The sequence below is a fragment of the Trichosurus vulpecula genome, chromosome 6 (assembly GCF_011100635.1).
Source record: "Trichosurus vulpecula isolate mTriVul1 chromosome 6, mTriVul1.pri, whole genome shotgun sequence".
NCBI lineage: Eukaryota > Metazoa > Chordata > Mammalia > Diprotodontia > Phalangeridae > Trichosurus > Trichosurus vulpecula.
Genome location: NC_050578.1, coordinates 12,999,006 through 13,013,999, shown reverse-complemented (window position 1 = coordinate 13,013,999; position 14,994 = coordinate 12,999,006). Strand labels below are relative to the sequence as shown.

Below are 14,994 nucleotides of genomic sequence, written 5' to 3'. Positions count from 1 at the left end.
AAAGCTGCAAAGGAGGAATTAAGCTCAGATAACTTAAGTGACTTACTCAAAGTGAGACATAAGAATAAGTAGCTGAGATAGGATATGAACCCATATCCTCTCATTCCAAATCTAGCACTACTATACCATATGACCTGTATCACCAAGACACACAAGTAAGAGGGTATAGCCCAGTCATGTAGTGAGAAGGAGGCATAGAGTGGATAGATAGTCAGTGCTGTAATAGTATCCATTAAATATTAAAAGGTCACTTTACCTCAGTAGGCCTCAGTTTCCTCATATGGATGAAATGATCTTAAGTCCGTTAGAGCTCTAAATTTGTCATCTTGGGGAAGACAGGAATAAAGGAAGTGTGTAGATGTATTGGCAACCAAAAATGGGCTCCTTAGCACTTAGTCAACAAGTGGCCTTGACTAGTTTGGCTTTTTTCCCTGAACTGAATGCTGTTTGTATGTTGGACTGGAGTAAGCTTGTCGGCCCCTTCACCTTGCTTCCCTTGCTTAAGCTGATGGAAAGAACCTGTGCTTTCCCGGTCAACCCCTTCACCTTGCTTAAGCAGATTGAAAGAATCTGTGCTTTCCCCGGCGTACCTTACACCCCCGCAGAAGCCGGATGGTTAAAAGCAGCTCCCGTTGGAGCCAGAGGCTGCCACAGCCACAGCCACAGCCACAGCCACAGCCACAGCCACAGCCACAGCTGAAGCAGGAGCTGCCAGTGGCAGAGCTGACCTACGGGAGGAAGCTGAACAAAGACTTCAGGCCAGTGGGTAATCTTTTTACCATAGAGGGGGAAGCATGATTTTGCTTTACGCAATCATGCTTCTCTGTAGCCTCCTGGTTACTCTTTCAAGGCGTACTTATTGGGCCTGGAAGCTTTTGATCAATATATCAAAATGGGGTTGCTGGTTCATGGGTTGGTTACTGTGGAGCCTAAATATATGTTTTGATTCTTCTGCCTTCTACTTTGAGAGTTTCTTATATCTGGCGGTTCCGAACCTTTCAGACATGTTTATGATCCTCTTTGAGATTATAAACTCTGCCCTCCTAATACAGTAGAGTAGAGTATCTGGGGAGAATTTATGGAAGGGTAGGGATAAGAATTCTATAGGATGAGAAAGTTGAGGTGGGCTGTTGAAAGGACTGTCCACATGGATGAGTTCATGGATGCATTAAGGTATGTCAGGATATTTGAATTTCCTACCATCTTATGCAAAATAATTGAAAAGTTTAATATTACAATTTAACTATCGAATTATGAAATCTTCACATAAAAGACAAATTTTGGATCATCTAATCCGGCAGAGGCCTAGGGAGGTAGTTTTAATGTTTTTAATGGATATCAGTATAGCACTAAGATTGCCTGTCTGTAGTCCCTCAGTCTCAAGGAGGAAACGTGACTTGTTGAAGGTTAGGCAGTGAGTCTATGAGAGAGCTCGGACAAGAACCCAGGTCTGACTCCCAATCCAGCGTGCTTTTCTTTTTACGGTGCTGGCTCCTTCAGATCTAGAGTCAGCGTCTACACAAACATATATGACTCTCAGTGGGATTCCTGATAAAGATCATGATTTAGAACTGGAAGGGACCTTAAAAGTTTACCTAGAACAACCACTTCATTTTACTACTACTATTACTACTACTACTACTACTACTACTATTACTACTACTACTACTATTACTACTACTACTACTACTACTACTACTACTATTACTACTACTACTACTACTATTACTACTATTACTACTATTACTACTACTACTATTACTACTACTACTATTACTACTACTACTATTACTACTACTACTACTACTATTACTACTACTACTATTACTACTACTACTATTACTACTACTACTATTACTACTACTACCACTACTACTATTACTATTACTGCTACTACTACTACTATTACTACTTCCACTACTACTACCACTACACTTCATTTTCCTACTACTACTACTATTACTACTTCTACTACTACTACCACTACTACCACTACAACCACTTCATTTTCCTACTACTATTACTATTACTACTACTATTACTATTACTACTACTACTACTATTACTACTACTACTACTATTACTACTACTACCACTACTACTATTACTATTACTGCTACTACTACTACTACTATTACTACTTCCACTACTACTACCACTACACTTCATTTTCCTACTACTACTACTACTACTTCTACTACTACTACCACTACAACCACTTCATTTTCCTACTACTATTACTATTACTACTACTATTACTATTACTACTACTACTACTACTACTATTACTACTATTACTACTACTACTACTACTACTATTACTACTACTACTATTACTACTACTACTACTATTACTACTACTACTACTATTACTACTATTACTACTACTACTATTACTACTACTACTACTACTATTACTACTACTACCACTACTACTATTACTATTACTGCTACTACTACTACTACTATTACTACTTCCACTACTACTACCACTACACTTCATTTTCCTACTACTACTACTATTACTACTTCTACTACTACTACCACTACAACCACTTCATTTTCCTACTACTATTACTATTACTACTACTATTACTATTACTACTACTACTACTATTACTACTACTTGCTACTACCACTATTACTACTTCTACTACTATCACTACTACTACCACTACAACCACTTCATTTTCCTACTACTACTACTATTACTACTACTATTACTACTACTACTACTACTACCACCACTACTACTACTACTGCTGCTACTATTACTACTACTACTATTACTACTTCCACTACTACTACCGCTACAACCACTTCATTTTCCTACTACTACTACTTCTACTGGTACTACCATCACTACTACTACTACTACTATTACTACTACTTGCTACTACCACTATTACTACTTCTACTACTATCACTACTACTACCACTACAACCACTTCATTTTCCTACTACTACTACTTCTACTACTACTACCATCACTACTACTACTACTACTATTACTACTACTTGCTACTACCACTATTACTACTTCTACTACTATCACTACTACTACCACTACAACCACTTTATTTTCCTCCTCCTACTACTTCTTCTACTACCACCACCACCACCACCACCACTACTACCATCACTACTACTACTACTACTACTACTACTGGCATTAATATAGCACCTACCACGTGCTAGGCATTGTGCTAAATGCTTTACAAATATTACCTCATTTGATCTTCACAACAACCCTGAGACGTCGATGTTATTATGATTCCCATTTCATAGTTAAGAAAGCTGAGGCAAATAAAGGTTAAATGACTTGCCCAAGGTCACAAAACTATTAAGTGTCTGAGGACAGATTTGAAGTCAGGTGTCCCTTACACCAGGCTCACACTCCGTCTATTGTACCACTTATTCAGTTGTTTTTTGTGACCCCATCAGGGGTCTTCTTGGCAAAGATACTGGAGTGGTTTGTCATTTCCTTCTCCAGCTCTTTTTACAGATGAAGAACTGGGGCAAACAGTGTTAAGTGACTTGCCCAGGGTGACACAGCTAGTAAGTGTCTGAGGCTAGATTTGAACTCAGGACCTCCTGACTTCAGGGTGGGCACTCTCTCCATTGCACCATCTAGTTGCCTTACACAATGAGCAAGTGACCAGTCCAAGATTACATAGCTGTTAAGTGGCAGACTCATGATTTGAACCTAGGATCTCTGATTAGAAATCCGGTATACTTTGAAGAGCAGGTGAGGAGCTTTTCTAGCTACTTGAACTAGACTTTTCATTTAAACCATTAGACTAAGAGTCAGTGAAGATATTACCCTGTGGTCCTGTCTTGGAGTTGGGACTTCAAGAAAGTCTATCTCATCAGCTCAATGGTGTCAAAACTATATTGTCCTAGGTGGCTCCCTTATGAGGTGGAGAAAGGGACAGGAGCCTAGGGTGGCTGGTGTCTGTGATGCCAGAATGGAACACCGCCAGTAGCTAAAGAAAGTTACTCTTGTGAAGCCATTTGTCTTCATTACGCCTGAAAGCAGCCTTTGGTAAGACAAGAAATATCTTAGGGTTCCTGGAGAAATCTATGGAGTGAACTTGTGACCCCAGGTCTGGATACAGAGCAGAAGCCAGTAAATGGCAACCTCAGCATCAGACTAGGATTTTATCCCTCCCTCCTTGGTTTGAATGATTCAAGTTCTTAATCATTGCTTTTCTTCAAAAGGAAACTAAATGAATGGGTTTCTTGGTGTTATCACATCTGAACAGCAGCAAGAATATTTTACATAAGAATGAAATAGGGCACAACGATATATGGAAGGCATTTGGGGGATAATCAAAAGAATGTGAAAGTCTTAGAGTGGGGAATGGTCACAATTATTGTGATTCCAGCTTTAACACCTAAAATGCTTTCACTATTTGCACATCATTCCTGGACCAAAAAAGCTGAGAGAGTACGGCTCTGAGGTGAGAAAAACAGCTCATTAAAGGCAACATCTTTTAGTGTTTGCCCCTTAGAAAAAGAGGGCAACCTGACTGAGAATTATGACACCAAAGAAAAGATTTCAATCAGGGGCAGCTCCAATATAGTGCTGTGTAATAGGATAAGGTTTGTTTTTGCTGTCCTGCCACCTTTCTGAAGAAGGCCCTTTTCTGTCTCCTCACCTCAACTTTCTGTCTATCCTGTTTACCATTCTTTAGGGTCTTACCCTTAGTTACTACTTTACTAAAGTGTTACTTGATAATTAGGGTGTCATCTGATCAAGCTGCCAGTGATTAGAGGGGATTCCTAAAACCTAAAAAGCCTTAATAGTCCAAGGAATGATGGAATGACAGATAAACAGGTTGATATTTTTAGTGGGGGCTACATTTCTATTCATATTACACACGTAGGTGGCTGTCTGCTTTCAAGGACAGCCCTAATTTCAATCCAAAACTGTTCTGGAACCCAGTTACTCACTCTTGCCAAGCTGGTCCCAGATGGAACTTTATAAGGGACGTACTTCCTGTAGATATGACCAACTCTAGAACATGGAACGTCAAACATGCCTCCTCCACACATCCAAACCTAAGGTGGGGAAAAAAACAAAAAAAAAAACACCCAAAAGATAATGAATTTCAGAAGGGAAGATGGCCAATACGAAATAGGATTTATGAAAAATCCCAAAACATCCTTTCTCTACAACTACAAGCCCTTAGGTGATACATGATTACTTGGAAAAAGGAAACAGGGTTTTATACTAGATCCTGCAAGTACTGAAAAAGAAATATCAGCACAGTGTTAGGATTCCTAATATAACAGATTACTAAATTTTTTTCCATAACATATTTGTTTTGATGAAAACCATTTAAAATAATCATAATCGTAATAATAGTGACTGTTTACTTTGTTCTTGCACGTTCATAATATCATGAAATCATCACCTCCAACTTGGAGGTTATCTAAATTCTCGTTGTACTGGAATCTGTTATAATGAAGACTGTAAAGTCAAACGTTATATTTCTATTATACTTTATGGTTAAAAAAGTATTTTTATATTCGTGTTTTCATTTCCTTATTACGACAATCCTGTGAAGTAGGAAATGTAAATATTATTATTTCATTAACTGAGGCTCAGAGATTTGCCCAAGGTAACACAGCCAGGATGGACCAGAGACAGTACTTGAATCCAGGTCTTTTAACTACAAAAGCAATGCTATTTTCACTAAAGTATGCAACTGAACAATTTGCTGGGACTTACCAGTTTTTTGTTTAAGCAGAGATTTTTGTTGTAATGGTTTTTATTGTAACAGAATTCAAAGTAATAGCATCAGAATTATAATTATATGTGAAAACAGAGAAATTCTAGAATCGTTAGCTGAAACAGATAGTACAAATGAGCACATTAATACTTTACACAGTATGTTCAGAAGCATCCATTTCGCAGTAAATAAACCACTTGGAGGGGTTAAAGTATATCTTCTCTGAACCTGATGTCAATTTACTTGTTTCTATGCCTCTACTAGTGTCCAGGGCTTCCTTGCCTACCCCAAGAAGACCCTCCACAAGCCCCCTGCCCCCTTCTCCCATTAGTGAGTTCCTCTATGAGTCTCCATTTTGCGATAGATCCCAGACTCCTCTGCCTTTTTCATTCCCTTATTGGCTCTATTCCTGACATTCTCGGCTTCAAAATCATTCCTCTCCTCCCTCCCCTTTCAGCTCCCTGTTATGTGTTATCTTTCCCCATTAGGAATTAAGCTCCTTGAGGGCAGAGTCTATCTTTTATGTTGCTTATATTTGCCCATCCTTCTTTCTTCCTCCCTCCCTTCCTTCTTTCCTTCCTTCCTTCCTTCTTTCCTTCCTTCCTTCATGAATGACAAGGTAGGAACTGCACTGAACATCTCCCTCCTCTTCAACTCTTCCTCCAGGTGCTGCTACAATTGGAACGATGGGGCTGAGGTGACAGAAACATTCTAGTATTGAATCACTCACCTAACATCTCTGCAGCATTTTGCAGGCCTAGGACAATGGTTGCAGTCTTCATCCCTTCCCCAGTACTTAATGCACTCCACTGAATCTAGCATGAGCCTACCTGACCCAAAGCCTATCATGTCACTCCCTTACTCAAATATCTTCTATGGCTCCCCATTGCTTCTTGAATTAAGTTTAAATTCCTTAGCCCAACATTTAAGGTTCTTTAGTTTCTGATCCAAATAAACCTTTGACATCTTATCTCTGACTATTTTTTTTTTTCTATTTTGGCTAGAAACCCTGAGGGTCTTACCCTCCTGGATCTATTTTAAAAAATTTATTTATTTAATATTTTTAGTTTTCAGCATTGATTTCCACAAGAGTTTGAATTACAAATTTTCTCCCCATTTCCACCCCCCCCCACTCCAAGATGGCATATATTCTGATTGCCCCATTCCCCAGTCAGCCCTCCCTTCTGTCACCCCACTACCCGCCCCCATCCCCTTTTCCCTTACTTTCTTGTAGGGCAAAATAGATTTCTATGTCCCATTGCCTATATATCTTATTTTCTAGTTGCATGCAAAAACTTTTTTTTTAATATCTGCTTTTAAAACTTTGAGTTCCAAATTCTCTCACCCTCCCTAAGAAGGCAAGCAACTCAACAAAGGCCGCATGTGTATCATTATGTAAAACCCTTCCACAATACTCATGTTGTGAAAGACTAACTATATTTACTTCTTCCTATCCCAACCCCCTTTGTTCAATTTTCTCCCTTGACCCTGTCCCTTTTTGAAAGTGTTTGCTTTTGATTACCTCCTACCCCTATCTGCCCTCCCTTCTATCATCCCCCCTTTTTTATGTCCTTCCTCCTTCTTTCCTGTGGGGTAAGATACCCAATTGAGTGTGTATGGTATTCCCTCATCAGGTCAAATCTGATGAGAGCAAGATTCACTCATTCCTCCTCACCTGCCCCCTCTTCCCTTTCTACAGAACTGCTTTTTTTTTTTTTTTGCCACTTTTATGTTTATCTCTGACAATTTGCACAAACCCACCAATTCCCAGGTGTCCCTCATGCTTTCCTAACTCTTCTCCTTCAATTTTGCTGTTCCTTCAGTTTAGGCTATTCTCCCTGCTCTTTTCTGGCATCACCATCTTTCTAGTCCCCCAGATTTACAACCTCAATGGCATGGTCAACTCACCACCCTCTCAAACACCATATATTAATCACTTGCCAAAGCATGTCATTTCTACCTGCATAACAGCTCTCATTTTTGCCCCTTTTTTCTCACCTATATGACCACTATGCCAGCTGTGGATCTCACCACTATTGCAATCATCTTTTCATTGGTTTCCCTGCCTCAAATCTCACTCTCTCCTACCCATCTTCCCACACAGCTGCCAAAGTGTAGATCTGACCACATCATTCTCTTACTCAGTTGACTCCAGTGGCTCCATGTTATCTCTGAGAGCATTTAAGGCCTGTCATTTAAAGCCTACTTTCCCAATCTTATTATAAATGATTTCTCTTCATGCATTACATGGTCTAGTCACGGTATTCTTACCATTCTTGTAAATTTCCCCTCTCTGTGCCTTTATAGGTCCATGCCTGGAATGTAATTACCCTTTGCTGCAACTTCTTAGAATTTTAGCTTCTTTCAATCCACACCTCAAGTGCCACCTTCTTTATGAAGCTTACACTGATCCTTCGGGGTGCTAGTCCTCACCCATTACTCACCCACCTTGTTTCTATTTTGCCTATACTTTAATATGACCATTGTATTCCTAGCACCCAGCACAGGGGTGAGGAACCTGTGGCCTTGAGGCCACATGTGGCCGTCTAGGTCCTTGGGTGCAGCCTTTTGACCAAATCCAAGTTTTATAGAACAAATCCTTTTATTAAGGAAATTTGTTCTGTGAAGTTTGAATTCAAAGGACCGCCCGCACTTGAGGACCTAGAGAGCCTAGTGGCCTTGAGGCTGCAGGTTTCCCATCCTTGATTAGCACATAAAAGGCATTAAATGCTTTCTCATTGAATGACTGAAATGCTATCTATTCTTCAAGAGCTAGCCTAAATATCATTTCCTTCATGGATCTGTCCCTGATTTTCCTAGCCAGATAATATTAACACTTCGTATTTAGTAATTTAGTAAATTACTAAATATTTTAATAGTAATTTAAGTAGTAATTTAAGATTTGTGAATTTATTTCTTCACAATAATCAACATCTTAGTTGGTGTCAATTTTATGACCCCTTAATTTGTAGAGTAGTAAACTGAGGCTCAGAAGTTGAGTGATTTGCTCAAGTCACACAGCTAGGGAATATCTTTTGCTCTTTGCAGTGTGTCATACTTTCTCTCATACCTTTTCAAATGTGATTTCTCCTTTCTTTAAATCAGTTAAATCAGCAGTTCTTTTTTTTTGGGGATAATGATTTATTATCTTAATATTAAATATTATTTAAATTTCATCTTAAAATCAATGTACCCATTAATCTGGCTTTTCAACTGCTTACAAATAGATGAATTTTAATGCATAAAATGTAATCAGTCATTCCTTCTAAGTCTTCATCTCTGCTTGTCCATTTGTTTCCCTCACTTTTCTTTATATATGGCCTTAATTAGCATGTATTCTTTCTTTTAACTTTTCATTATTTTACAATGTCTTATACTTGCTGATATTAATTGCATTACAGTATTTTAGTACAGTAATACACCATAATTTAGATAAGCAATTCCCCATTGTTGTACATTTAGGTGTCTGAGGATTTATTTATTTATTTGAAATTAGAAATAATGCTGGTTTTTGTGTGTGTGTGTGTGTGTGTGTGTGTGTGTGTGTGTGTATCAACAATCTGGCTAGCAGCTGCTGTGAGGGTATTAAGCCAACAACAACCAGCTCAGAGAATGCTGCAAGCCCAGGTCCTTTTCATCTGCTTTACTAAGGAAAGCAACAGTAAGGGGTTAACAATCTTCCTTTAATCCAGCATGCAAATGACATCCACCTAGTTCAGGGGAAAAAGCCAGCACCTTAAATTACAGACCAAATAGAATTTGTAGTTCTCAACATCTGAGTTTTCAGTCGGGGAGCTCATTATAATGGCTGGCCCAGAGTCACACGCCCCTCTTGCTGTGGCTAAGAGCTCCAGGAGAGAACCCTAACCTCTGTGCTTATATATCCTGTTCAGGGCCCCGAGGGCCCCAACCTCACCCAGGCTGGGTGTGGAAAAGTCCCACACCCCTAATATCACATCAGATACAAATCAATGACTCCCAATTGTCTCAGTGATGAGAAATACAAAAACATCCCACTTTATCTGCCCCATTCAAACAAAAGCCAGAATCATTAAAGGTCAACAGCAAAAAGTCCCACCTTAATTACTATTACAGTGTGAAAGGTTAGCTCTTTTTATTTTCCTCCTTGAGAATAGTTTTAAGATAGGTTTTTTTTTTAATGTCAGACTTCTTTATTTCAAAAATGTATACAGTAGAGTTAGCAAACTCAATACAAAATGGGCCTTTTCCATGTTAAGAGAGAAAAAACATCAATATTTTATTAATTGGCTTTTCATCAAAATCCTTCCATTAAAAATAAGCATTTAAATTAATGAAATATATTTATTGACTTTCAACAACTTTTTATGCTATCTCCAGACTTAGAAGACATAGCTCAGCAATTTTAAAAAATACTAATACAATTTCAAACACGAGCATTATCTGTAGTATACCATTTGTAATTTAAAATGAATTGAGAAAATATTTTTGGTTCTCCTGGCACAGTAACTCCTCCCATCACAGACACTAGACAAAAGAAATAATTTGGCTCCCTGGTTCCTTCCCTGAACGTAAATTTCACATTTCCTGTTCTGTGGCGAAACTCTTGTCATCACCTCTCAAGAGGACACAAACCTATCTCCCAAACCATTGTAACTTTACAACATGATGCTATGAAATTTAAATGCTCACTTTGAATTCTAAGGGCTTTTGGGAAAATAACTTTTAAAAAGCCCTATTATTGGGTAGCATGATGTCACCTCTAATTAATATCACTTAAAAGGAAGCTACTTTAAGGAAAGGGTATTCAAGCACGAAACAGAAAATATTTTTGGACTAAGAATATTTTACTTTGTATGTTTTATGTTCATCCATTTCTTCCCTCCCTGAACTTAATACTTGACCCCTACATACTCCAACAATTGGAACCTCCCATTATGGAACTGGGAGACATAAAGAGGAGAAGACCAAATATGATATGCAACAGAAATAAATCAAGGTCATTCAAAGGCCCTCCTCCACTAACAGTGGAATGGATGAAATTCATATTATACCTTTTAATAAGAGAAATGGAGTTCTTTAGGTTCTTGCTTTCTTTTTCAAATAACCTTTTTAATCTAGTAAAAAACCAAAACTATAAAGCAAAAGTTGCAAAGAAATAAACATCTAGTCGAAATTTTTTCTTTTTTAAAAATTTATTTATTTAATTTATTTAATATATTTAGTTTTCAGCGTTGATTTTCTCAAGAGTTTGAACTATGAATTATCTCCCCATTTCTACCTTCCCCCCCACTCCAAGATGGCATATATTCAGTTGCCCCATTCCCCATTCCCTTCTGTCACCACACTCCCCCCATCCCCTTTTCCCTTACTTTCTTGTAGGGCAAGATAAATTTCTACGCCCCATTGCCTGTGTATCTTATTTCCTAGTTGCATGCAAAATGTTTTTTTTTTTGTTTTTGAATATCTGTTTTTAAAACTTTGAGTTCCGAATTCTCTCCCTTCTTCCCTCCCCACCCACCCTCCCTAAGAAGGCAAGCAATTCAACATAGGCCACATGTGTATCATTATGCAAAACCCTTCCACAATACTCATATTGTGAAAGATTAACTATACTTTGCTCCTTCCTAGCCTATCCCCCTTTATTGAATTTTCTCCCTTGACCCTGTCCCTTTTTGAAAGTGTTTGTTTTTGATTACTTCCTTCCCCTATCTGCCCTCCCTTCTATCATTCCCCATTTTTATCTTCTTCCTCCTTCTTTCCTGTGGGGTAAGATACCCAGCTGAATGTGTATGGTATTCCCTCCTCAGGTAAAATCCGATGAGAGCAAGATTCACTCATTCCCCCTCATCTGCCCCCTCTTCTCTTCCTACAGAACTGCTTTTTCTTGCCACTTTTATGTGAGATAATTTACCCCATTCTATCTCTCCCTTTCTCCCTCTCTCAATATATTCCTCTGTCATCCCTTAATTTGATTTTATTTTTTTAGATGTCATCCCTTCATATTCAACTCACCCTGTGCCCTCTGTCTATATGTGTGTATATATATATATATGTATGTATATATGTATACATATACACACACATATATACATACACACACACATATATATGCATATTCCCTTCAGCTACCCTTATACTGAGGTCTCATGAATCACACACATCATCTTTCCATGTAGGAATGTAAACAAAACAGTTGAACTTTAGTAAGTCCCTTGTGATTTCTCTTTCTTGTTTACCTTTTCATGCTTCTCCTGATTCTTGTATTTGAAAGTCAAATTTTCTATTTAGCTCTGGTCTTTTCACTGAGAAAGCTTGAAAGTCCTCTATTTTCTTGAAAATCCATATTTTGCCTTGGAGCATGATACTCAGTTTTGCTGGGTAGGTGATTCTTGGTTTTAATCCTAGCTCTATTGACCTCTGGAATATCGTATTCCAAGCTCTTTGATCCCTTAATTTAGAAGCTGTTAGATCTTGTGTTATCCTTATTGTGTTTCCACAATACTCAAATTGTTTCTTCTGGCTGCTTGCAATATTTTCTCCTCGATCTGGGAGCTCTGGAATTTGGCAACAATATTCCTAGGAGTTTTCTTTTTGGGATCTTTTTCCGGAGGCGATCGGTGGATTCTTTCAATTTCTATTTTACCCTCTGGCTCTAGAATATCAGGGCAGTTCTCCTTGATAATTTCTTGAACGATGATATCTAGGCTCTTTTTTTGATCATGGCTTTCAGGTAGTCCAATAATTTTTAAATTATCTCTCTGGGATCTATTTTCTAGGTCAGCAGTTTTTCTAATGAGATATTTCACATTGTCTTCCATTTTTTCATTCTTTTGTTTGTGTTTTATAATATCTTGATTTCTCATAAAGTCACTAGCTTCCACTTGCTCCAATCTAATTTTCAAGGTAGTATTTTCTTCAGTGGTCTTTTGGACCTTCTTTTCCATTTGGCTAATTCTGCTTTTCAAGGCATTCTTCTCTTCATTGGCTTTTTGGAGCTCTTTTGCCATTTGAGTTAGTGTATTTTTAAGGTGTTGTTTTCTTCAGGATTTTTTGAGTCTCCTTTAGCAAGTCATTGACTTGTTTTTCATGGTTTTCTCACATCCTTCTCATTTCTCTTCCCAATTTTTCCTCTACTTCTCTAACTTGCTTTTCCAAATCCTTTTTAAGCTTTTCCATGGCCTGAGACCAGTTCATGTTTTTCTTTGAGACTTTGACTTTGTTGACTTCTTCTGACTGTATGTTTTGGTCTTCTTGGTCACCAAAGAAAGATTCCAAAGTCTGATTCTGAATCTGGGTCTGTTTTCGCTGCCTGGCCATGTTCCCAGCCAAATTACTTGACCCTTGAGTTTTTCGTCAGGGTATGACTGCTTGTAAAGTAAAGAGTACTTTGTTCCAAGCTTGAGGGGACGTGCTGTTGTTTTCAGAGCTATTTCTATACAGCCAGCTCTGCCACACCAGCATTCCTCCTCCCCCAAGAACCACCAACCTGCACTTGACTCAGATCTTAAGCAGGTTCTGCACTCCAGCTCTGATCCACCACTTAATTCCTCCCACTAGGTGGGCCTGGAGCTGGAAGCAACTGCAGCTATAGTTCTGTAGCTGCACCACCCCCGCTGCCTCCGGGGTGGTGGCCGAAGCCTGAACTCCTTCTTTTACTCTGTCCCCCACAGCTTTCCCCACTAACCTTCTCTGTTGTCTTTGGTGTTTGTGGGTTGAGAAGTCTGGTAACTGCCACAGCTCACTGATTATGGGAGCTAGGGCCTGTTCTGCCCAGCTCCTGGTCTGGTTGGTCCTGACGCCACCCACGCTGGGCTCTGCTCCCCTCTGCTCCCAGTTCCGTGTGCGATAGACCTCACCCAGCGACCATCCAAGCTGTCCTGGGCTGGAGCCCTGCTTTCCTCTGCTATTTTGTTGGTTCTGCAGTTCTAGAATTTGTTCAGAGCCATTTTAAAAAGGTTTTTGGAGGGACCTGGCAGGGAGCTCATGCAAGTCCCTGCTTTCCAGTCACCATCTTGGCTCTGCCCCTTTAGGATAGGTTTTTAAAAAATGCAATTATTGGAATAATATTTTACTTATACTTACCTTTATGACATTCATCACATTCTAACTTGGATTACTTCTGCTAGACTGTGAACTCCTTGAGGGTAAGGACTAGCACAGAGCCTTTCCCAGTCTTACATTTATTCTCCCACATGCACTCCAGTAGCAGTGACCTATTTCTTATTCTTCTTACACTCACTCCATTTCCAGCATCTTTGCCTTTCCACTTCCTGTCACCAATGCACGGTGACATTCCCTATCTCTGCCTCTTAGCTTCCTGACTCAGATCAAATCCCTCCTTCTGCAGAAAGCCTAGAAAAATAACCGTAGTTGCTGCGCACTGAGATGATCTTCCATGTAGTATCTATACCTGTATCTTTTCTTAATTATTTCCCTGATGTCTTCCTTATCAGAATGTGAAGATGTGACCTTTCTTTATGCCTGTACCTCTTAGCATAATGCTTACCACAAAGTAAAGGCTTAATAAATGCTTGTTGACTTGACTTTAGTAGGTAGATGCTCAATAATTTTGTTGTTGAGTTGGATCCAGTTGTTAAATGTGACGCCTGAAACAGTCCCTGGGAAGTCTGAACTTGTCATAGTCTTTCAGGGTGATTGCTACAAATCATCATTCTTCAGGTTCTGTGAGCAGGCGACTTGAGGGCTCCCACAGAATCCATGTTCCATAGTATTCCCATGAATGAGTATAGGCATTTCCAGAGAAGCATATAGAACACACAGGTGATACACATATTAAAAAATTAAATTGAAACACGTTATTAAAGATGATTTTGAAAAATTGTAAATCTACCCTATAATTTAGACGTGGTTTGAATGCCATTTGCATGACAAATAGAATTGGACATCCATGATTCAACCAAATTTATCTGGGAAGATAATTTATGGGTTTGGCAAAATTGCTTATAACTCTAGGGCTTTATCTGGCTAAGACCATTAATTATTAAGTGTATCATTTCCTTCATAAGGTGTTGTTTTTGAAAATATCTGGGCCAACAACAGAAAGGGTGGAGTGCTTATTTGAATCAATTCCAACGTCATCAGTTTGCAATTCGCTGAAAGCATCCAGTATGCTAAATATAACAAAAAAGTGCCACCCATTTCTGAATTAATCCAGGCTCATAAATGTTGCATTCCCTCATGGTATTAGATTTTCATTATTCAATGTATACACAAGAAGGTTTGAATCTGACATCCCACATAAAGTACCAGATGC

The 14,994-nt window shown here is 38.8% G+C and overlaps 1 protein-coding gene across 1 annotated transcript in view; it reads right to left on the bottom strand.

Annotated features, from left to right (window-relative positions):
- GALNTL6 (polypeptide N-acetylgalactosaminyltransferase like 6) overlaps positions 1–14,994 on the bottom strand; it is a 1,125,319-nt gene that overhangs the window by 108,026 nt on the left and 1,002,299 nt on the right. The window contains exon 10 of the mRNA XM_036763330.1: positions 4,957–5,064. Within this exon, the coding sequence (XP_036619225.1) occupies positions 4,957–5,064 (108 nt within the window). The remainder of the gene's footprint in view (positions 1–4,956; positions 5,065–14,994) is intronic.